This window comes from Candida orthopsilosis, assembly GCF_000315875.1.
Source record: "Candida orthopsilosis Co 90-125, chromosome 8 draft sequence".
NCBI lineage: Eukaryota > Fungi > Ascomycota > Pichiomycetes > Serinales > Debaryomycetaceae > Lodderomyces > Lodderomyces orthopsilosis.
The window spans coordinates 57,949-79,812 of NC_018302.1; the positions used below are offsets into that span (position 1 = coordinate 57,949).

General features: G+C 37.8%; 15 protein-coding genes across 15 annotated transcripts; 5 read left to right on the forward strand and 10 right to left on the reverse strand. All coding sequences in view use genetic code 12, as the record gives it.

The window, feature by feature from the left end:
• Positions 1-932: 932 nt before the first annotated feature.
• CORT_0H00410 (hypothetical protein) lies at positions 933-2,027 on the reverse strand (the record flags this gene model as incomplete). The annotated part of the gene is made up of 1 exon (XM_003871234.1): positions 933-2,027. The coding sequence occupies one exon, from the start codon at positions 2,025-2,027 to the stop codon at positions 933-935; it is 1,095 nt and encodes a 364-aa protein (XP_003871283.1).
• A 794-nt stretch (positions 2,028-2,821) lies between these two features.
• Positions 2,822-4,012, forward strand: CORT_0H00420 (hypothetical protein; the record flags this gene model as incomplete). The annotated part of the gene is made up of 1 exon (XM_003871235.1): positions 2,822-4,012. One exon carries the CDS (start codon positions 2,822-2,824, stop codon positions 4,010-4,012), a length of 1,191 nt encoding a protein of 396 aa, XP_003871284.1.
• Positions 4,013-4,164: 152 nt separating this feature from the next.
• CORT_0H00430 (hypothetical protein) lies at positions 4,165-4,443 on the reverse strand (the record flags this gene model as incomplete). The annotated part of the gene is made up of 1 exon (XM_003871236.1): positions 4,165-4,443. The coding sequence occupies one exon, from the start codon at positions 4,441-4,443 to the stop codon at positions 4,165-4,167; it is 279 nt and encodes a 92-aa protein (XP_003871285.1).
• Positions 4,444-4,706: 263 nt separating this feature from the next.
• Positions 4,707-5,669, reverse strand: CORT_0H00440 (Gcn3 translation initiator; the record flags this gene model as incomplete). The annotated part of the gene is made up of 1 exon (XM_003871237.1): positions 4,707-5,669. One exon carries the CDS (start codon positions 5,667-5,669, stop codon positions 4,707-4,709), a length of 963 nt encoding a protein of 320 aa, XP_003871286.1.
• A 165-nt stretch (positions 5,670-5,834) lies between these two features.
• Positions 5,835-6,701, forward strand: CORT_0H00450 (Rpc37 protein; the record flags this gene model as incomplete). The annotated part of the gene is made up of 1 exon (XM_003871238.1): positions 5,835-6,701. The coding sequence occupies one exon, from the start codon at positions 5,835-5,837 to the stop codon at positions 6,699-6,701; it is 867 nt and encodes a 288-aa protein (XP_003871287.1).
• Positions 6,702-6,717: 16 nt separating this feature from the next.
• CORT_0H00460 (Dbp7 ATP-dependent DEAD-box RNA helicase) lies at positions 6,718-9,006 on the reverse strand (the record flags this gene model as incomplete). Its single annotated transcript, XM_003871239.1, has 1 exon — positions 6,718-9,006. One exon carries the CDS (start codon positions 9,004-9,006, stop codon positions 6,718-6,720), a length of 2,289 nt encoding a protein of 762 aa, XP_003871288.1.
• Positions 9,007-9,185: 179 nt separating this feature from the next.
• On the reverse strand, positions 9,186-10,103 carry CORT_0H00470 (Dcs1 protein; the record flags this gene model as incomplete). The annotated part of the gene is made up of 1 exon (XM_003871240.1): positions 9,186-10,103. The coding sequence occupies one exon, from the start codon at positions 10,101-10,103 to the stop codon at positions 9,186-9,188; it is 918 nt and encodes a 305-aa protein (XP_003871289.1).
• A 101-nt stretch (positions 10,104-10,204) lies between these two features.
• CORT_0H00480 (Mdm12 protein) lies at positions 10,205-11,323 on the reverse strand (the record flags this gene model as incomplete). Its single annotated transcript, XM_003871241.1, has 1 exon — positions 10,205-11,323. One exon carries the CDS (start codon positions 11,321-11,323, stop codon positions 10,205-10,207), a length of 1,119 nt encoding a protein of 372 aa, XP_003871290.1.
• Positions 11,324-11,460: 137 nt separating this feature from the next.
• On the reverse strand, positions 11,461-12,867 carry CORT_0H00490 (hypothetical protein; the record flags this gene model as incomplete). The annotated part of the gene is made up of 1 exon (XM_003871242.1): positions 11,461-12,867. The coding sequence occupies one exon, from the start codon at positions 12,865-12,867 to the stop codon at positions 11,461-11,463; it is 1,407 nt and encodes a 468-aa protein (XP_003871291.1).
• Positions 12,868-13,477: 610 nt separating this feature from the next.
• CORT_0H00500 (Asc1 40S ribosomal subunit) lies at positions 13,478-14,598 on the forward strand (the record flags this gene model as incomplete). Its single annotated transcript, XM_003871243.1, has 2 exons — positions 13,478-14,002; positions 14,173-14,598. The coding sequence occupies 2 exons, from the start codon at positions 13,478-13,480 to the stop codon at positions 14,596-14,598; spliced, it is 951 nt and encodes a 316-aa protein (XP_003871292.1).
• A 92-nt stretch (positions 14,599-14,690) lies between these two features.
• On the reverse strand, positions 14,691-16,433 carry CORT_0H00510 (hypothetical protein; the record flags this gene model as incomplete). The annotated part of the gene is made up of 1 exon (XM_003871244.1): positions 14,691-16,433. The coding sequence occupies one exon, from the start codon at positions 16,431-16,433 to the stop codon at positions 14,691-14,693; it is 1,743 nt and encodes a 580-aa protein (XP_003871293.1).
• Positions 16,434-16,523: 90 nt separating this feature from the next.
• On the reverse strand, positions 16,524-17,750 carry CORT_0H00520 (dihydrofolate synthetase; the record flags this gene model as incomplete). Its single annotated transcript, XM_003871245.1, has 1 exon — positions 16,524-17,750. One exon carries the CDS (start codon positions 17,748-17,750, stop codon positions 16,524-16,526), a length of 1,227 nt encoding a protein of 408 aa, XP_003871294.1.
• A 61-nt stretch (positions 17,751-17,811) lies between these two features.
• CORT_0H00530 (hypothetical protein) lies at positions 17,812-18,336 on the forward strand (the record flags this gene model as incomplete). The annotated part of the gene is made up of 1 exon (XM_003871246.1): positions 17,812-18,336. One exon carries the CDS (start codon positions 17,812-17,814, stop codon positions 18,334-18,336), a length of 525 nt encoding a protein of 174 aa, XP_003871295.1.
• A 6-nt stretch (positions 18,337-18,342) lies between these two features.
• Positions 18,343-19,080, reverse strand: CORT_0H00540 (Psf1 protein; the record flags this gene model as incomplete). Its single annotated transcript, XM_003871247.1, has 1 exon — positions 18,343-19,080. The coding sequence occupies one exon, from the start codon at positions 19,078-19,080 to the stop codon at positions 18,343-18,345; it is 738 nt and encodes a 245-aa protein (XP_003871296.1).
• Positions 19,081-20,164: 1,084 nt separating this feature from the next.
• On the forward strand, positions 20,165-21,838 carry CORT_0H00550 (ethanolamine kinase; the record flags this gene model as incomplete). Its single annotated transcript, XM_003871248.1, has 1 exon — positions 20,165-21,838. One exon carries the CDS (start codon positions 20,165-20,167, stop codon positions 21,836-21,838), a length of 1,674 nt encoding a protein of 557 aa, XP_003871297.1.
• Positions 21,839-21,864: the final 26 nt, after the last annotated feature.

Consider the following 21,864-nt stretch of genomic DNA (forward strand, 5'->3'; position numbering starts at 1 on the left):
ACTAACAAGATGAAATTAGTTCTATGGCTTTAAAGTACTGTCATTGTGTGTAGAGTAATATGTGTTATTGTTCTAATTGAAGTTTTGTGTATACTTTGTAGAATTCGTTATGTATCAAAAGTGTTTGTACGGTGTTGTATTGAGTAACAACAGTCAAAGCCCAAGCCGTCTGCACTATGTATTAGATAGAGAATGTGGTAGAATGTATCCCCCCTCCCCGATACAAAACAGATACTTTTGTCGCATTCCCCCATTTGACAGAGGAAGAATAGGGAATAAAAAGGGAACAGTAGAACAATAGAAGTGTGGTAACAATAATAATAGAAAAAAAATGCATGACGACATAAACAATTTAGAATGTATACATATGTATATCTATTTATTGTTGTTGTTGTTGTATTATGTATTGTCTGTTGTTTTGTCATATGAAAAATAAAAAAGAATAAGTGCGGATTTCACGTGACTTGGGCTACTACAAATGAAATACCAACTTTGGGGCGCCTTATAACATCGACACTACATGCTTCATAGTACAACACTTGCTTGAATGGAAAGATGGGGAATCGTTTCTTCAAGATCCATCGTTTTGTAGCTAAGTGTCGCAACTACGCGTTATGTGACTTTATGTACAATCTAATGTTTATGCTTAGACCTAATGTGTATGCAAATGTAGGAAAAAGGTTGATGTTACTTGCGTAAAAGATAGAAGCTTCCAAAGAAAAACAATCTGGGTGTTTGTGTCTTTATGTGATGTAATTGTCCAAAAGACAGTGGGTGATATTTTAGGGAAGATCCACTCTAATCTAATCGAATTTGATCTCTTTTTGCGGCTAAAAAATAAGTTTTTATTGAAGAAGTGACTTTAAACTCTACACAATACACTCTAGATCTAATACGCTAACTCAAATACAGGCTCTTTATACTATATTTGTCTATTCCTTCAACAATTGTTTAGCCAAGTCAACAACCGAATCAGTCAAGTTGTAATACTTCCCAATTGCCAAAATTTCTTTACTCTTGGTCAAATTAGGTTCAACAAATTTAGAATCAGGGATCGGCTCTACATCAGGCAACTTGTCTTTCAATTGTGGAAAACGGTCCTTCAAAATATTGATTGCATTGGCATTGGTAAATTTATAAGCTTCAACAATGAGTCTTTGTCCGCTAGCATTGGGGTTATTAATTACAGCAACATGTGCTTTTGCTACATCTCTAACATCGGCAGCTCCAGCAGCTAATGGTTCGACTTTATCTTCTTTTTTCAACTTGAGTAAATTGGCAATAATGTTTGTTGTTGAAGGTAAGTATTTGCCTTCTTCTAAACTGACTTCATCAGCAAATTTTACGGGTCCAAGACACATTGCCGGGTTAATTGAAACCAAATCAAAATTGGTGTTGTTATCTTTGACAAATTTCCAAGCTAATTCTTCATTACATTTCTTTGATACAAAATAAGCCATTTGAGCATTAGCAAAACCAGCTTCATATGGTAATGGACTCCAATCATCATCAGTATATTCAGCATCATAACTAAACATTTTTTCTGGTCCAATATGTGTACCTGAAGTAGAAGTTAAAATAACACGTTTAATCTGTTTACCATGATGAGCAATTGACTCCAAAGTATTCTTCACAATGGCATTACTCTTTTGTAAAATTTCCTTTTCGACATCCTTTGCGGTAAAATCAGTCACAGCAGCACCAGCAATGAAAACAGTAGCCTCTTGATGAGCCTTCAATACGAAATCTATTGAATTTGGCTTATCCAATTGATCAACTGCTTGAACTTGTAAATTGGGATGATTAAATTGCTTGATCAATTCTAAACCTCGTGGTTGTGAACGAACAATTGCAATAACTTTATATCCCAGATGCAATAATTGGGCAATTATATGTTGTCCAACGTAACCAGTACCACCAGTGATTATAACAGTTTCGGATGGTTCAGATGATGTCATTTTCCCTTTAGCTTTGGATTTTCCTGTTGTTGTTAGATATGTAAAAAGTGCAATGGAAAGAAATACCATTCCCTATTTATATCAAAACAGCCTTTGGTACGGCGAATTTTTTTTTTTTGAACCTTCTCTTGCATATAATGAGTCGTCGGTTAATAATGATAGCCAGCTCGAAATTCTCCTAAATTTCTTTGAGTGGAGTTTGACGCATGTCTTCTTATTTTCTACAAAAATGTGGTATTTGCCGTAAGGGTCGTCGACGGGAGATAGTGTACTTAATCTCCTAATTTCGATCGATGAAGCCGCGCGTTTCAAAAAGCATAAGATGTTGCCTGATGTTGATAATGAAGAAACTGAAATTGAGGGGTACGCCCCAGACTCTAAGCAAATTAAAAGGAGGTTTTGGAACAAACAGGAGATACCGAACGTACACTTAAATGAAAATATGCAGAAAGCCACAAAAATACCCCTCTATCAATAAATTACAAAACATCAGAAATTGCTAATCTCCTATCAAAACAAAGAATAGACGCATTTGTCCTGTTCCCTTTCATAGCTGGTGAAGACCCAGACAAAAAGATGTTATTGCAGGAACAAAGTGTGAATGCCATAAAAAGTCAATTCGCGACATTCACATTTGAGACACATTGTCTTTATGCAACTGCTACCACGTCGGCTGATAAAAATTACTTCCTCTTAGTAAGGCTTATTAATATCCGATTGACATACCATTACTCAGTTTACTAATTTGAATGAATCATGTCAAACCGTACGAATTGGTACCCCCCTTCCTATGTATATAATAATAGGTGCAGAAGTCCAGAACTAAGCTCAAACGCCCATTGACATCAAATTCAATTGATTCCATGCAATTTTGGTTAACTTCAGTAACCACAATTTTATCATCCTTATTGATTTATTACTACTTCAACAATACCACACCTACTCAACCACAACCACAACCACAACCACAACAGTCACAACAGCCACAACAGCCACAACAGCCACCACTTTCAAAAAGCAATATGTCAACTATTTCTAAATACATCAAACATCAAGGATCAATCTTACCTTCTTATTTCTTCTCCCACGGGGGACCTACATTTATGTACGAAAATGATTCATTTGGTAATAAAGGCGCTTGGAACAAAGTCAAAACCATAGGACATCAAATCAAAGCATTACCAGCTACCGAAAAACCCGATTACATCATTGTAGTTAGTGCACATTGGCAAAGTGATGCGCCAAATACAATTGAAATTGGTACAACTTGGGCTAATGATGGAAATGGTGAAAATTCATTAGTTTATGATTTCCATGGATTTCCTAAACACATGTATGCTGAAGAATTCCACTCGTATAATAATGCAGCAGTAGCCAAGGCTATTAAATCGAAGTTGGCTGAATCTGGCTTCAAGACTGAATTAACTGATCGTGGAATTGATCATGGAGTATGGGTGCCTTTTAAAGTAGCTTTTAGTGGGTACAATACTTTAACTAATCCACAACCTGATTACAAAGAGAAACGAAAATTGGATTTACCTGACATTTCCGTCATACAAGTATCATTAACTTCAAACGATATTGATTTCAATAGTCACTTTAAATTAGGTCAAGCACTCGATTTCTTCCGTCAGAATCAAATTTGGGATGATGTTCATCAAAAGTATCTCAAAGGTATGGTTATATGTTCCGGTATGTCCGTTCATAATTTACGTGATTTGGGATTATCAATGCAATACATGCAACAAAACCCCACGGCAAAGGGATTACCATATGTAAAACCATTCAATGATTTAGTCAAACTGATTGTTGAAACTGATGATTCAAAGAGCGGCAGCTCTTCTACTACTGTAATATCCCAATTGAATGATTTGAAACGGGATCCATTGTTGAGAAAAGCACATCCGACTTTGGAACATTTTTTACCTTTAGTTGTTGCTTGTGGAATCGCTAATGATGCAAAGCAAAATGTTAAAGAGATTTACAATGATGAATTGGGTAGCTTAGGTTGGGGTATTTATCAAGTTGGTAACAACATAGAGGCTAAGATTTGAAAATAGATTAGGCACCTGTTGATCCTTTATAGTTATTTATTGACATTAATATACACAATTTTTAATCTTCACTTTCCGGCTGTGAGACCCTCAGTAATCGTTCCTCCTCCTGTTTATCCTCATACAATCCATGCTAATATAGCTTCATCTACTCATCTTTTCAAAACTTCATTCAAAGCATCAGCAACTTGTCCTTCACTCAACCCCTCCAAATTCTTTCTAACTTCTTCCCCCCTTTCGAATCTAGCAGTTAAACTTGGAGGTATACCATAACTTTCTCTTATTAATATAGGTAATTTATATTCAGTTTGCTGTTTTAAAGTTGAATAATTGGTAGTGAGAAATTTACGCAATGGTACTGATGCTTCACCGGTTTGTGATAGATGAAACCTCAATTCTTTCAAAGCGGTCGGAATGACAAATTTGGACATGTTTGGTTGTGGGTGAGTTATTTCTTGGATGATGTATTCCACTGTCTGTATTGATTTTTTTCTTCCCTTTGTTTTAGTAATTGATTTAATTGGAATATGACTGGTAGAGCTTTTTCTTGAAGGTCGTGCAGAAATTCAAATTGCAAAATTAATGAGAGATCTACAAAGGATATCACCTTTTTACATTGGAATAATCGTACATTCTAAGTTGCCTCTACTTACAGACATCGGCGAGATGCTGGAAAGACTAGAGCCTCACCGTCCTAATCATACCACATCTTGATCAATTCTTCACTGACTGCGGATGGCGTCAAAACACCCAAATCGGTAATCAAAGCCGTAATATAATCATGAGGAGTGAAATCAACAATATGATGATCTAAAAACTGACCACCATGGCTATTAAAATACTCCTTGTACCTTTGGTTTTCCTCTGTCAGTTCGTTCAATGAAGCAATATAATTCATGTTTGGTAAATCATTAGGAGCCAATGGAAACATTCTCACAAATTTATGTGATTCAGTAACCACATAAAATGGTTTATTATTAACTTTAGCTAAACATCCAATTTGATAAGTTCCAATATGATTTATTATTCCACCACTTTCAGCTACACCTTCAGCACCAACTATAATTTTATCAACATTATGCAAAACATATCCCACGGCGTTATCAACAATTACTTCACATGGGATGTCTGCTTCTCGTAATTTCTCCGCCATAACATATCCATTCCCAGTGGGTCTTGATTCAGTCACCAACACTTTAAACCTAGTTAATTGTTCTTGTTTTGCTTTGAGCAATAGTGTGTATACGACACGGGAAAAACTATGAACAAGAATAACATCGTCATCTTTAATAAAGGGTAATCCGAACTCGGCCAGCTTTTCCCTGGAAATTTTGGCTCTTTGAACAAACAATTCTCCATTCTCAATCAAGTTTTGCAGAAATGATTCCCAATCACTATATATGTTTGTGTTTCTCAATATAAATCTCATGAATAAATCACAGCCAGCTGAAAGGGAGATATTATTCGGTATGGAGGATTTTAACAAATCAATATTTTTCGAAACAAGATTGATCAATTCTGATGATGTTGATGGTCTGTTTAAACGTAACATTTCAACAAGACTCTCAATTGCCGCTATCGGCATAGTCAACTCTTTATCATCTTCTAGTATCTTTAAATAAGTAGCTTTGATGTCAAATGGTTCGACTGAGGACATCGTAAAAGTGTTGTTTCTTGATGGCGGTGATTCAATTGTAGTGTAAATTTTTCTAACTCCAAGACACCTCTCTCTCTTACATGGTACACAAAATTGGGAAAAATTCCTGTGATGATCTCTTGAACTTTTCCTTTCAACCACGTAGTTTATACTTTTGCATCGCTCATGAGTCTGTTGTTTGTCGATGACGATGAAATGGTTGAAGAGAGGAGAGGGTATAGACCATCAACAACTACAATAAAGGAGGAGAATGATGAGGATGAGGTTATGTCCTCTTATGGAGCAAATCAAGAACATACAGATTATCAAACTGAGCAAACTGCAAACGACGATGAAGATGATGATCCAATAATAGAGTCCATTCCGCTAGTCATTAATCAAGTACCTTCACCAGAAACACAATCCTTACACCTTCTACAATATCCAGGAAGACCCAAAACTCGTCCACTTTCCAACACGCCAGTTTCTGCATCAATCAAACCAGATTCACATTACCTCGATTTAAAACTACCCATTGATCCAACAAAGTTTTTCAACCTACGTAAGGTTGACGAATGGGGTGAATCCATTGATAAACAATCAATTTCAGGTGTATTGGATCCAGCAGAACAAGGAATTTATGCTGCCAAAGTTGTCAACGATGGTCTCGAGCGTAAAATAGTGTTGATCCCTGTTGATTCAACTGCACAACTACGTACATCTTTCAAATACATTGATGATTTAGATAAAGAAACATTACAACAGCGGAAATTGGAAGCGCAACAAGAAAGACATCAAGAACGAGCAAATGTACAAATTTTACAAACTGCTGCTAAACATTCGACTCAGAATCAAGATGCTCATAGTCATTCTTTGGGTGATTCATTGAAATCCATGAAGAGATTCGATGAAGAGGAATGGAAGCGTTTGTCTTGGAAAACAGAAGATGTTCTGGTTGAGAGTTTGAAACTGCAATTGAGGGACGGGGCTGATGGGATCCAATTAAAGAATGAGACAACTTATAGTGAATTTATAGACCATTTATATAGCTAAAGAAGTGTACGCTTTTCTAGTAGTTGAACTCGTTATTCGATTTGACTGCCAATTTCGCCATTCTCAACATTTTTTTCCTTGGATCCTCTTTCTTCACTCTTCTCGAACCTCCATCTATACCTTCAAGATGCTTATCACTATTCTTCCCCGATTTTTTACCCAAATTTTTTGGCGTTTCTCTCAAACCAAAACTTTTCGCTAAATGACCCAAATGTAACAACTTCACATTAAAAAAATTTCTCTCTTGTGATAAATGAGTTGCATATGCCCTAATATGTGATGTAAACGCAAGACTTGCCTTTGATAATGCTGCTGAATCCTCCAAAAGCCATCTTTCTACTTCCAAATGCCACGTTGTGGCATGGATATCCCAGTTTCCCAATTTATCATGTTTGTTTTTACCAGTTGCATTCTTTTCAGAAAATGCTTGTTGTAGAACCTTTTCATAGTTTGTGATTCGCAAGTTTTCTTCACGTGGATGTACAACTTTCAATTTGGCATCGATGTAACCCTCTTCTAAACCTGGCAATAAAAATAATGTAGCTTCACCTTTGTTACCTACTCTTGCTGATCTACCAATTCTATGTAAATGATCATCAATAGTGAAGGGTGCATCATATTCAATGACGTTGGCAATTTTAGGTAAATCTAACCCTCTTGATGCAACATCTGTACAAAAGAGAACCTTGTGTGGGAATCTCAGATCGTCCTTTATGAATTGCTGCAAAATTGAAGTTCTTATTTGCTGCGATAAGGATCCATGAAGTTTATAAATTGTTGTGTTGTCATGGATGATCGGAGCTGTCAACTCAGAATCGTCCACATCGTTTTCATCAGTGCTATCCTCAGGAGAAACCAAGATAGTCCTAACTTCTCCTGTTTCATCATCCTTCACTTTTTTGAGTTTTTTACCATCTCTAGTAAACACATCAAAGTGATAGTTGACGGAATCGGAGCATGAATAGAAAACCATGCTTCTAGATGGAGCATTGTTCTGTTCAATCTTTTTGGCAATGTTGACAAGACATGCATCGAGAGTTACTAATCTTAACTTTGGTGGCACAATCAATACATCTTGAATCAATTGATCTGGCGCAAAGGATTCATGCTCATTGGAATTACCAGTGGCTTCTCCATCAACATCATCATCAAACAAGATAGTACCCTCAACCTCTCTATCTACAGATATCATTTCAGGGTCTTGAAGTATTATACTTCCCAATTGCTTCACATTGTTTTGCAAGGTAGCCGAACACAACATGTTTATTCTCCTTGTGGGTAATCCTTGCCATTTATCAACAGTCTCAGCAATTTTTGAACTCTGATCGATAATTCTTGTGATCTTTGATATAGTCTCTTCAAATCCCAACTCTACTAATTTATCACCTTCGTCAAGAACCAAATACCTCAATTGGCTAATATCCAAGGACTTTGTGTTCTCCAAGTGATCAGCTAGTCGACCTGGTGTAGCCACCAATATATTCACCCCCTTTCTCAATCTGGCTTTTTCACTTTTCTTCTTTTCACCTCCAATCACAATTCCAGGAACTAAAGTGTGATAACATCGAGTTAAACTTTCCAACACTGAATAGATCTGATTAGCAAGCTCCCTTGTAGGTGTCAAAATGATAGCAAATACTCCTGAATCTCTTGTAATTTTGTGCTTATTCTCCATCATCAATTTGTGAAATATAGGTAATATGAAAGCCATAGTTTTACCAGACCCAGTCTGTGCTTTCACAAATAAATCGCGCTGAGTCGTTAAAAGGTTCGGTACGACTAGCTTTTGGATCTTTGTTGGGTATTTGAATCTTTGGTGTTCTGTGAGATGAATAGATAGCTTTTCGTTGATTCCAAGCCCAAGGAACGTAGTTGCACCTTTAACCGGAGCGTTTGACGGCAAGTAGGTTTTCTCTTCATTGCCAGGTTTTGTTTCGGTTACTGTCTGCACTGCAGTTTCATTATTGGTGAATAAAGATGACACATATGAGTTATTCTTTCCGCCTGATTGTCCTTTAGTTTCAGGAAATTTGGCTCTCTTAAATTCGCTCGGGACAGATTCATTTGCTTTCGGTCTTGTATCTTCATCTGGTTTTCGTTTCGGTAATCGTGGTTTCTCAATCCCGATACTGTTGACACCCTTGACCTTTTTCTCCTTTGTTCTTCCTTGTAAAGATAATTGCAACTTTCTGCGGTCTTTCCATCGACCACCTTTTACTTTGAAATTTTTAGTAACAGGCGTAGTACTGCTATCACTTGCATCGGGTATCGCAAAGTTTAGCAATAATCCATCGTCGTCACTCATTGCCGTGTACAGTTTCTTTATAATGTGATACTTTGCATCAAATCTTCACGCATCTCATCGCAAGACAAATTCTGGAGACAAGAGCTACCAGGTGATGTATCTTATGAAGAGTATACTATTATTACTATGAGGGGGCATTTAGATTACATTATCTATCTAGTTAGCTCTATTCAAATGCTTCATTTACTCTCGTGTTCTCTTCTATACCCCTCAATTTGCCATAAACCATGATTTTCACCCAAAACGAATCCAATTGTCTTTTTCTCATAGTAATCATAAGCAAGGACCAAATTATCGATGATGTCATCCAACAAGACTGCCTTCCCAATAGCAATTCCATCACCCAAACCAGGATGGTGAACATTGACAATGTGCAAATGGAAATGGTAATAGCTTGGATGGTAGTGCACAAACACTTTCAATTGATCTTGGGCAATATCGTAAGTTTCAAATGCAACAGACTTAACTTTGTCTTGGATCCTTTTCAACCAATTTATGTGAGATCCATTCAAGTCTCGCAATGATGATATATCTTTCTTGTTGACAATGCAACACAAGTACAAATTTTCCAAATTGACCTTATCCCACTTCATGTCTGGTAATAAAACAAACCCCTCATCACTATGGTCGTGATAGATGACTGACTCCAGCTCCTTGCCGTGGAATAGAATGTTGTAAACCCACTGGAGTCTGTCACCTTTCATTTTTTCCATGTATGGTATCACATACTTTTGATACATTTCTGGAGTCTCTCTCACATAATGTAACCCTTGATTGTCGTATTTCCTTATATGAGTTTCGGTAGCGGGGTAGATTAAGTTGACTTTGGCTGCTGGTAATTGCTGCAAGTCCTGATTTAGTAACGCCTTACCCCAATTGTAAACATCATTCGAATTGATGGTTGATACAGTGTCTATCAAATGTGAAATGCCATTGCTTGAATTTATTGAGTCAACATTGAACACAGATTTTTCAATAATGAGGATGGCGCGCTCATCAAGGATACGTCCAAGAATAGCAACCGTCTTCGATTGAGTATCTGATTTCAACAATCGTTCAAATTGGAACTGCTGTACTAGCTTATTCAAATCACTCATCGCTGAACCGTAAAGGCGAGATATGTCCCACGGTGCGAAACTAAAATTGAACTATGCAATAGGATATTCACATTAGGATACTTCTTTCTTTCTACACATATCTACAAACTCTCATAATCTTCATTATCACTCATATCGATACATATCCAGCTCGGCCATGCAATCTCATCTCTCAATATTCCTCGTAGCTGCTCCATTAAAAACTTTTCCACTTTACCAACATTTCTCAACACGTTATTCTCAACTTCTCCAATTTCACTCTCAATCTTGATCTTCTTTATAATGTCAATACGTTCTTTGTTATGTTGATCATGGAAGTAATAATCGACGATATTTCCACCAGGCGTGGAGGCATTCGAGCCAAGACCATCAAAGTCATCATTCACATCACATAAAAACGAGAGATATACTGAATTATTGAGGTACGCTATTGTAGCGATGGAATGGATTACCAAATCCGTGACGTGAAGCTTAATAGGTAAGGAAATGAATTTGGGCGATGGGTAATTCACAAGTAAAGTAACTAACAAATCAATGTGCATATCTCCCTTGTAATTGATCTCAACAATGAATTGGATATCATTTACTCCTGCCTTTGATTGGTTTTTGGTCTCGGACTTGCTTGAAATTTTCGGAATGACTCGAGAAGATAAAATGTTAGGATTTAGTATATGTGTCGGCGTTTCTGTACCAGTCCCCCCACCAGTTGCATTAGCTGAACCAAGGATACCGCTCATTCCGTACGGGTGTAACACTGATTGGAATGACTCTTTGGACCGATTGAGAGCGGGAGGACAAAAAGTTCCTGAATTTGATATCTGTGTTGGGTGTTGCGAAGTGTATTGTTCATCGGAAACGTCAAGCATCGATATACCTTCTGCAATAGTAGATAGTTTGTCTTGGGTATTGTCGTCGTCATATTCTTCATCCTCTTCATCGTCCGATTCACTACCCTTTTGCTGGTCATTTGGAAAGGGGAATTCTTCTTCCTCCTTCAGTACATCATCATCCTCAGCATTATAAAAATCAGGGAAAGGATCGCCAATGTGTCGTATCGTAATCTCTGGTGGGATATCACCTAAGCTAAATTCCACAACTTGTAAATTCGAAATATAAGACGGCAAGGTCAAGTTCTGAAGTTGCTCATGGAGAAACTCCTTAATCGAGTTGCTGATTTCGGCATCACTCCTTAATTTGTCCCAATTGATGTCGAAAGACATTTGCCCATGGTACCAAATAGTGAGGGGCTTGTGAATGAAAAGTTGTTCATGGCGCTACCAAAGCTCAAACATACTGCGAAGTTTATGCACTGAATCAACCTACTCGAGAATTTCTGCACCAATGCTTAATACATACTCTATATAATATCAGCAAGTGCTTTTTCTAGACACAGCAAATCAAAATAGTCTGTGTTTTCAATCTTTCGTATCTCAACACATTGAACTCCACGTGAGTTCAACAAATCCACATCAACTTCAATTTTCAGATCAGACATGTATATCAAGTGTGTAACCACCTTGTTCCACGAAAGATGTCCAGTATCCAAGTTTTGATTTCTCAAGGAATATTCTGTAGATTCAACTATAACTTTTATGAAATCGTAAGCGGTCATCCCAAACGTCTCCCTATCAAGACATCCATTTAGTAGCAAAATTTTGTTTTTGCATTTGCCTGTAGTAATTGCTTTGCCTACACCCTTTAATACCAAAACAGGCACAATACTTGTCATTAATGAACCGATAGAATAAATCAACGTATCACTATTTGCAATGGTTGAAGTGACTCTTCCGTTTGCAGTGGGGCAAATTTCTTCTCCATATGGAGAGACGTAGAATATTCTCTTTATGGGGGATAGCAAAGGCTCTATAGATTCCAGTTTGTTGAAATGCAATTGGGACTTTTTCAACTCGGGATGTGTGTATTGAGGAACATTCCCCGATTCTTCTTCCTCTGAATCTGAAAATGTCGATACGCTTGACTCTACGCTCAACCTTCGTTGATGGCGTTGTTTGCTGATTTCAACTTCATTGATGGGTACTTCTGCATCGGTAAAGTAATTTGTCCTCAATGCGTCATCCGAGGGAGTTGGTGGTCTTGTTTTGTGTATCGGAGGAGGATACTCTTGCGAGGTTGATGGATGCGAAATCTGTGACTGTCCTGTTATGATCAACCCATTCTCTAATAACGCACTAATATGATAGGTGAAATTTGTGTTTATGCATGGCAAAACTTGAATATTGGTGTTTATGTCAGTCAATTTACAAAATAGTTCAATGGAGGAGTCCAATGACCCAATGAATAAACGAACACCTGTCAAAAACATATTTCCCACGCTAGCCAATTCATATCTAAACTGCCTCTTTGTTGATTGATGTATTCTTGACCTTTTCAACAACTCTACATGAAGATGTACAAAAAAGCTTCGAAAGATTTCCTTTGTACTAGAACTTATTGGTGTCCACAATTCATGCGTTCCTTCGACGATATCATTCCATTGATGCTTGGCAATTTGCGGATCCAGTGATAATCTAAACGTAAGCAACTGTTTGATATGTTCCTGATGTGGCGGAATCAACCTTGTCAATCTAGACCGTATATCACCTATAGCTGGACCACCAATGACACGAATCAATTCGGACGTGGAACCTCCATTATCAGAAATTGGCAAAATATATGAAGTCTTGTTATTTTTGGATAAGTTGGAAAATAAAGGCGTCAATTCATTGGTGGCTGTACCACCCGATATTACTGTAATTTTAGGCATAATGTGAGAAAATGAAAGTCCATTTTAATGTTGACCTGTTGTTTACAGAGTGTAAAAATAGAGTTTAAACTCCGCGACTAATTAAGCGCCGTACCTGGATTTAGGCTTGGGTGCGAAAGGAGCTACCCTCTCAGGAAGGACATTCCAACGTAAACAAAGGTTGATTCAAGAACATTTTAACCATATCCTATTAGTTACAATACAGAAGTGGTGGTATACCCCCATTCTACTTACTTATTGACTGGAATTTTTGCAACCATTTCCTCGTTTGGGGTTCTTATAGCTATTTGGATTTTTTGTAAAATAAACCATTTAAAGAAACAAGATCTTTGTCTACACTCCCTTCTCTTATATGGTACACCACTTCCCTCCTTTGTGCTTGGGTTTGCCGGTTGTACCCTTGCAATTAGCCTATCCTACAACCATGCCCTGGTCTGAGATTTACGCACGAGCTATGAAAATTTTTAGGCTATTCAATGATTTTGGTCAATGCACTACCAAGAGAAAAAAAATTTTCATCAACTCTCATAGTAAAAATTAGTCCAAAAATTTTTCACTTTTCACATCTCCCTTCCTTGTTCATTACATCAACAAACAAAATCCATACAACATGTCTGATCAAGAAGTTTTAGTTTTGAGAGGTACCTTGGAAGGTCACAACGGTTGGGTCACTTCATTGGCCACCACCCCAGTCCACCCAGATTTGTTATTGTCTGGTTCAAGAGACAAGACCTTGATCAAATGGAAATTGACCGGTGGTGAAGACAACCAATACGGTGTTCCTCAAAAATCATTCAAGGGTCACTCACACATTGTCCAAGATGTCACTATCAGTGCTGATGGTGCTTACGCTTTGTCTGCTTCTTGGGATAAGACCTTGAGATTGTGGGACTTGGAATCTGGTAAAACCACCAGATTCGTTGGTCACAAAGGTGATGTCTTGTCTGTCTCAATTGCCAAGAATTCTAGACAAATTGTTTCTGCTTCAAGAGACAAGACCGTTAAGGTTTGGAACACCATTGGTGAATGTATGGCTACTTTGACCGGCCACAACGACTGGGTCTCAGCTGTCAGAATCTCACCATCTGGTAACAACTCATTGGTCATCTCAGCTTCATGGGATAAGACTGTTAAGGTATGTTTTAACTTTTTTTTTTTACCCATGTTCAATTTCAAGTGATGATTATCCTATATTTGCTACTTCAGACGTTGCTTTAGCTTCGAATGAGACATATCTTTATCACCAAGATCTCTGATTGAAATTGAAATAGCTTTTTGAGCTCATTTTACTAACTTTTATTTTAGTCATGGGATTTGACCGACTACTCTACCAACGCTGACTTCATTGGTCACACCGGTTACATTTCATGCATCACTTTGTCCCCAGATGGATCATTGTGTGCTTCTGCTGGTAAAGATGGTGTCATCATCTTGTGGGATTTGAACTCAAACAAGACTTTGTACACCTTGGACGCTAAGGCTGAAGTTCACGCCTTGGCTTTCTCACCAAACAGATACTGGTTGGCTGCTGCTACCACCACTGGTATCAAGATCTTCAAATTGCAAGAAAGATCATTGTTGGATGAATTGAAACCAGAATTTGCTATTGGTGCTAACGCCAAGGACCCAGAAGCCATCTCATTGGCCTGGTCTGCTGATGGTCAAAACTTGTTTGCTGGTTACACTGACAACCTCATCAGAGTCTGGCAAGTCATGACCCCATCAGCTTAAATCTGAGGGTGGATGCTGTAATATAGAGATTTGAAAAGGGAAATCTGTATAAGGTCTTTCTATAATATATACTTTATTTCGGGTTAAATGTGCTACTCTATCAAATAGATTTTACCACTAGCACTTCCTCCCACCGCCCAGTTTTGTGTGGGGTGGAGTATACAAACAGCAGGTACTGCGCCAATTTGGTCACTCAAGTGAGCCAAGATATTACCCTTTTGATCGTAGACATCCATACCACGATTCATGTTTGCAATGATAAACTTTTGCATGCCATCTTGTGGGTTCTCTTGCCACCTTGACTTTAAGATAGAAACCCATCGTCCTGTCTGACAATTGTGTCTGATTTTATTCATTGGACGAAGATTATTGGGTAAAATGATTTCATCAGCGTTGTTTTGTTTGCTAGCTTTGAAGTTGGGCATGTAGTCAGACTTCCAATCAGTAATCTTTGGTTCATCATTATAATTGAATATACAAATTTGATCGTCATAACCATTACAAACCAAATGGTTGTCAATGTTCCAATCAACGCAGGAGACCGATAGACGAGAACTGTAGTTCCCATACATGTGAGGGCTTTTATGGTCCCCAAATTCAGAATAATCCAGTTCGCCAATCTTTCTCAAATCCCATAATCTTAGTGTTCTGTCTAATGAAGCTGTAGCCATTTGGTAAGAATTGTTGGGGTTAATGGCGAAGCCTCCTATTTTTTTGTCATGCAACCTGAGATAGTCTATTTGGGCCTTTGGCTTAGTTCTTAAATCATGTCTGTAAAATAAACCATCAAGTGTGGTCATATACATTAAATTTGGATCCTCACGGACCAAGTTAATATCACTGACACCCAAAGATGTACCTTCATCACTCAAGTAAACAGTTTCTGTAGTTGCCAACTTGTTGAGATCTAGTGATCTGACGCTGCCGTCATACGACGCGGAATACAATTTTTGCAATTCGTTGGCTGGTGTCAAGATTTTCGATATATTCTTACCATGTGGCCGTAAAATCGTAGTTGTTGGTTCATCTGAAGACGCATCCGGGGCCCAAATACCCAAGTTACCATTGGTATCACCAGCTGCAATAACACGATCGGTAGTTGATGGATGAAACATCATCGCAGTAATTCTATAATGTGCTAACTTCACATCTAAGGGATCAAACCTGTGAAAGATTCGCTTCGAATCAAACTCCTTCCTTTTTGAGTCAATTGAAGTATCACTATTTACCCCCTTCTTCTTTATCTCCTCATAAAAGTCACCGGCAGAAAACTTACCGCCGAGTGATTGAATCAATTGCAATGTTTCATTTTCTTGTGAAAGTATACGATCTTCAACCTTTTTCTCAGAAGTATCATGGTCTGTGCTCTTCCTCACCTTGTCCTCAAATATCATGTCACCGCTTTTACGATCCGTGATTAGATCAATCAAATGAAAGTCTCCAAAGAGCTTGGTTCTTTTCAATGCTTCATATTCCCTCTTTCGACGTTCTTTTGCCTCTTCTTCCTCTCTGATTTTTGCCGCTTCTTCTGGGTTCTCTAGTTCTGATTGAATGCCAGCTAAACGTCGGGATCTTCTTGATGGTTCAACCTCTTTCTTGGCTTCTGTTTTTGGCTTTACTACCTTTCTTTTTTTAACTGGTTGTGGGGAGCTTGATTTTTCAATATCACGAGAAATACCACTGGAAAGAGCATCTAGGTCTAATTTTGACAATAGCTCCTTATTTCTCCTGATATTCTCCTGTCTCTTCTTTTCCAAACTTGAAAGTGCCATGGGTTGAAAGTTTATGTTGAGAAGATGAACAGCATCAATTATAAAGAAACGGACGCGTCTCATTACTGTAACGCGCTACCGGAGGCATGCAAATACGAGGGATTACAACAATTACGAGTTATAAAAAATAAGCGGATAATGATTCAACTGTATCTATTGATTAATCCATTTTACTGCATCAGCATACAAGTATAAGCTTCCACAGACAACAACTGGAGAACTTGCGTCCCTATTCTCCTTCAAATAACGAAACACATCGCTGATATACGCCTCCTGTGATACAATTTTAACCCGACAAAACAGTTTTGCCACTTCGCTAATCTTCTTAATCAGCTCGCAATATATCCACGGCATTTGATCTGGTTGGTGAAATAATGTCGGTATCACAGTATCATCCTTTCGAACAATGTGTGTCAATAAGCTACTCAAATTCTTCCCTTTAGTCATACCGACGACAAAAGTGATATTCTCTGCCGGGTAGGTAGATTTCAAGTATCTTCCTAGCTCCACGGCTGCATCTTTATTGTGTGCCCCATCAATTAAAATGTCTCCCAATTCGGGAATGTCTAAACTCTCTAACCTCCCGGGCCAGTGGGTATTTCTAATACCAGCGATGGTTTGATCTCTTGAAAATGTGTAGAATGTACGAAGTAATTCAATAATTCTTAAAGCAACTGCAAGATTACTTAGCTGATATTCTCCTTTCAATGGACTGGATCTCAATAGATCTCTGTCATCTTCATTTGGCACCACAACCTCAAGTGGGCAGTGAAGTGATTTCGCCTTATCTTTAATCACTTGTAGAGCTTCTTCTTTATTCAGTCCATCGGTGAAACAAGGAATACCCAACTTCAATATACCTGCTTTCTCTTGAGCGATTTGTTCAATTGTGTTTCCTAATAGGCCCTCATGATCGATTCCAATCTTTGTGATTCCGGTGGCAACCACACCTCCCTCGCCATTGAAAGCGTCTAATACATTTGTAGCATCTAATCTTCCTCCCACGCCTACTTCAATTAACGCCATCTCAACTTTCTCTAATTCGAATATTTTAAACGCCGTTACAGTTAATATTTCAAACTCTGTACATTTTAGTTGCAATTCCTTATCCACATGTAAAACGTTCCTGTTAATCACGTCAAATTTAGATTGCAGGTATGTCTCATTGTCAATTGTTATGCAATCATTTAGCTCAACCATGTGTGGGGATGTAAACTTCCCATTCCGTAGTCGATGTTGTGTTAATATGGATGAGATATAGGCTAAAGTAGATCCTTTTCCATTGGTACCGGCAACATGTATCGATTTGTACTTTAAATGGGGGTTGTTGAAATGTGACAATAGTCTTGCCACACGGGTGAGCCCAAGGTCAATAGGCATTAGGTTTGGGAAAGTGTAAGATCTGTTTATCAAAAAACGAAAAATTGTCCTCACAAAATTGATGAATCTTCAAACCGATGTAACTATGTCCACCGAAGAGAAACCAGACAACTACATTCAAGAAAGACTAGACGCCTTGTCAGATATAGATTTTAAGATTGTTTCCCTTCTTGAGAACTTTTCTTCGTTTTTCGAAACCTATTCAAACAAGGATAAAGACCAATTCATCAATGGGTCCAAACAGATTTTTGACACGTTGAGTAAAGTGGCTATAGATCTACGGAAAGAGGTGAAACATATGGATGATAACATCGGGGTATACGATAAAAACAAAGATGGTATTATGATTCTTCCCATTAATGTTGATCAAAAGAACGGTGAGTTAGGAAAGCTAAAGTTGAATTCTGAATTGAAAGAATTGGTCAAGTTGTTAAAAGAAGGAGAAAACGGACAAACGATTCAGAGCAAAGACGGTAGTGAGAGAGAAGATTCAAAGGATCTAAGTAAGGCAAATTCATCCAACAAAGAGAAAGGGCCAGAGGATCGCTTGGGAGATTTAAGTCAAGACGTTGACATGGCTGACTAGAAATCCTTATATTTCTTCTAAATATCCCTGCTGAATCAATCTTTCAACGTCACTTTTCCTGACATAAAATTGAGAGTCTTTTATCAAGTTGAACGAACCATATTCAGTTGTGACATCTCCACCATCTTTCAAACATCTCACATCGATGAAAATATCTGTTGGCGGTTGTAGATCACCCGTCAAGTCTAAATATTCACCAAACTTCAGTTTATAGTTTGTTATTAGATTTTGATAATTCTTGTAAAAATCCTGCTCGAAATGATTTAAATTGTTCAAGTCTAATTGTGTAGTGTAATTGGGAATTGTTTTTGGTTGTGGAAGAAGCGTTTTACTATTTGGCAAAGACGGTGCTCCTGCAGTCGCTGCTGTATCAGTTGATGATGATGCTGATTGATTTATTGACTCTGCTGGATCAATGTTCAACCATGCAAATTCTATAAGCTTGTCACTTCGTAACTTTTCATATGCTAACAAGCATCGCTTATTCCTTCTCATAGATAAGTGTGTTACAAATGTCTGACACTGGTTAATCCTGTAATCTTCCTCCTGCTGGGTAGAGTTGCCCTCTGCTTCATTTTCCTTGAGGTTGTCACTGATTGTTGATAAATATTCAGCATCTCGATTCAAATCGTTGATCTCCTTGACTATGTCCTTAACCAGGTCAGCTTGGTAGATCGGAATGCTGGGTAAGTTGGAGAATCTCTTTGCATCCGCTACTAACTTATTGGCCTGGTCTCCATACATTATTTGTTTGCCTCTGTGGAGTTGAACTGATGGATGTTTAGACACATAAAGTTATACGCGTTTCAATCGCTACCATGCAGATAGCAAATTTTCCCAATAGTTACGGGTTTGTTAAACCGCCATTAGTTTCAGCAAAAAGACCAACTCTCAATATCAATCGTACTCAACGACAGATTTGAATTTACTGAGTTTGAAACCATGTTTTACATCATGGTTAAATTTGCATTTTTGAAGATTGTGGAACTGCCTGATAGACCTATTGTTTTTGACTGCAAAATTCAACAAAATTGTTGAGGACCGGGACCAAGCCTCACTCATCGTAAAAGCTCGTCATTCCAGATAAAGTTACATTTAACACGCGCTGCTGTAATTGATAAGTCTTGTGTTTACCTAGGGCGATTCCTGATAACAGAATTTCGTGTGCTTACTTTGAGCTAGCTATTTCACATGCAAAACGCGCCACAGATATCAGAAGCCATTTCTTTTACTCGAACTGCAACATCTTGTCAGTTTTTGAACACAGGTAATTCTGCAGAAGTATATTGTTTGGCGTGATAAGGGACAGTGGTCGTGAGCGAGATATTGCTGTTTCTTTTACAGCTTAGCAGAGGGAATATTCGTGCTGCCCCAATCACTTCGATTACGAATAAGTCAAAAAACTTGTACTGATTGTTTCAAAACCTTTCAGAATACACCCGGTCATTGGGCATTTCATAGAAGAGAAAAAGGATGAACAGTTGAGAATTGTCCTTATAAAGGTTCTTAAGTTAAGTTAAGAAATTCTTGTCAATTTTTGTTGTGTTGTTGGTTTGTTGTTCACAAAATGAAAAATAAAAAAATTATTTAAAAGTTTTGATAACCGACAATCAAAAGAATCTAAACAATCTAAACTACCTGATAATCTAAGTGAAGGTTGATTTTGAATTAACAGAGCAATTGTTATACCTTATATTCAAGGCTAGTTCTCCAAAACTGCATTGATTTATATTCATTGAACAACTTTACTAAACAGTTAAAATTATTATCCTCAAACGTTCCTGATACCGAGGACAATTGAGCGCCTAGAAAACATTATTGATCTAGAATGAGTGTCCTTGGGGATGATCCATTTGTAAACGGTGGTGAAACATCATCTGAAACCAAATTCTCAACCACAAAAACCAAGCTCACTGATATTCAAGACAATCAAAATTCAGCTGATGAATTCCACCCAGCGGCCTATTGCTACATATCTGATCAAAAAGTGCATTTCACCCCTATTGACGATGATTCAGATGAGGAGGATAATAACAGAGTATCTGCTACTTTCCAAAAGACACCTTTGTTGAAGTATGATGCTGATTATTTGCCAGATAAGCTTTATCTAAAGAATAAGAATTTCCTTTACTCGTTGAACAATCCTTCCATTTCCGACGTTGAGACTGATACAAATACCAACCTGATTACCTCAAATGGAAATAATTTGTCATCCCCTTCAGCAGATCCCTCATCCACGGCTCAATTCCAACCTTCACCCTCATCAAGATCACCATCACCAAATCCAGTAGCCAATAATGCTGCTAAAAAAACATGTTTGTACTTTCCGAAATACGTTATAAATCTTGCAGAGAATCTTGAAACTGATTTTGCCCAATTGAAACGTTTGATTGTGAGAGTGTTCCCACAGTGGACAGATACTACGAAACTTGAAATGAATCAATTGACCGGAGGTATCACAAATATGCTACTTTCATGCACTTACAACAAAGAGTCAACTATCTTGATTCGAGTATATGGCCATGGAACAAATTTGATTATTGACCGACATAGGGAGTTTATTTCACATTTGATCCTAAACTCAATTGATTTAGCGCCAACTGTATTTGCCAGATTCAAGAACGGGCTTATATATGGATATCTTTCTGGAAGGTCATTGAAACCGGAAGAATTGAGTAAGGAAGCTTTGTATCCTTTCATTGCACAACAATTGGGCAATTGGCACAAGTCATTAAATTACAAGTTGATCGAAGAAGGTGTTGATAAAATAAGAACTTTGAGAATTGGCGCCAGAAGGAATTCCGTAAGCAAGAAAAAACTGGCCAAAAAGAAACGATTCATTTCCAACATATGGGAATTAATTGATGATTGGATTGAAATTGTTCCGATTAATCCTGAGTTGATAGCTTCGTTCCAACAACATTTAAATGAGGATGTAAACGAAGGAAACTTGAAAGAAGTGGTCAAGAAGGAGTTTTACTGGTTAAAATCTGTTCTTGAAGAGGTGAACTCACCGATTGTATCTTGTCACTGTGACTTGTTGTCCGGTAATGTTATTGTCCCCGATGATATTGACTCCAAAATTCACCCTGGACAATTACTACCGTCAGTTGAACAAAATCCGATTCAATTTATCGACTATGAATACATGCTTCCAGCACCTAGAGCTTTTGATATAGCCAATCATTTGGCAGAATGGCAAGGTTTCAACTGTAACCGAAATGCAATTCCTGAACCTACTATTGTAAACCCCGTGATTTTAAAATGGTGTGAAAGTTATCTAGACACTTCTCAGTCCAGTCCAACAGAGATTGAAACTTTGATCAACGAAGTATCCATGTTTTATGGTTTGCCTGGATTTTATTGGGGTATATGGGCCATGATTCAAAGCGAGCTTTCAAACATTGAGTTTGATTATGCAAAATACGGAAAATTGAGGTTAGAAGAATATTGGGATTGGAAAGCCAAGAATAAGGAGCGAATCGAGTCTTACTCATTTTAAGTATGAACAATGTAACTATTGAATAC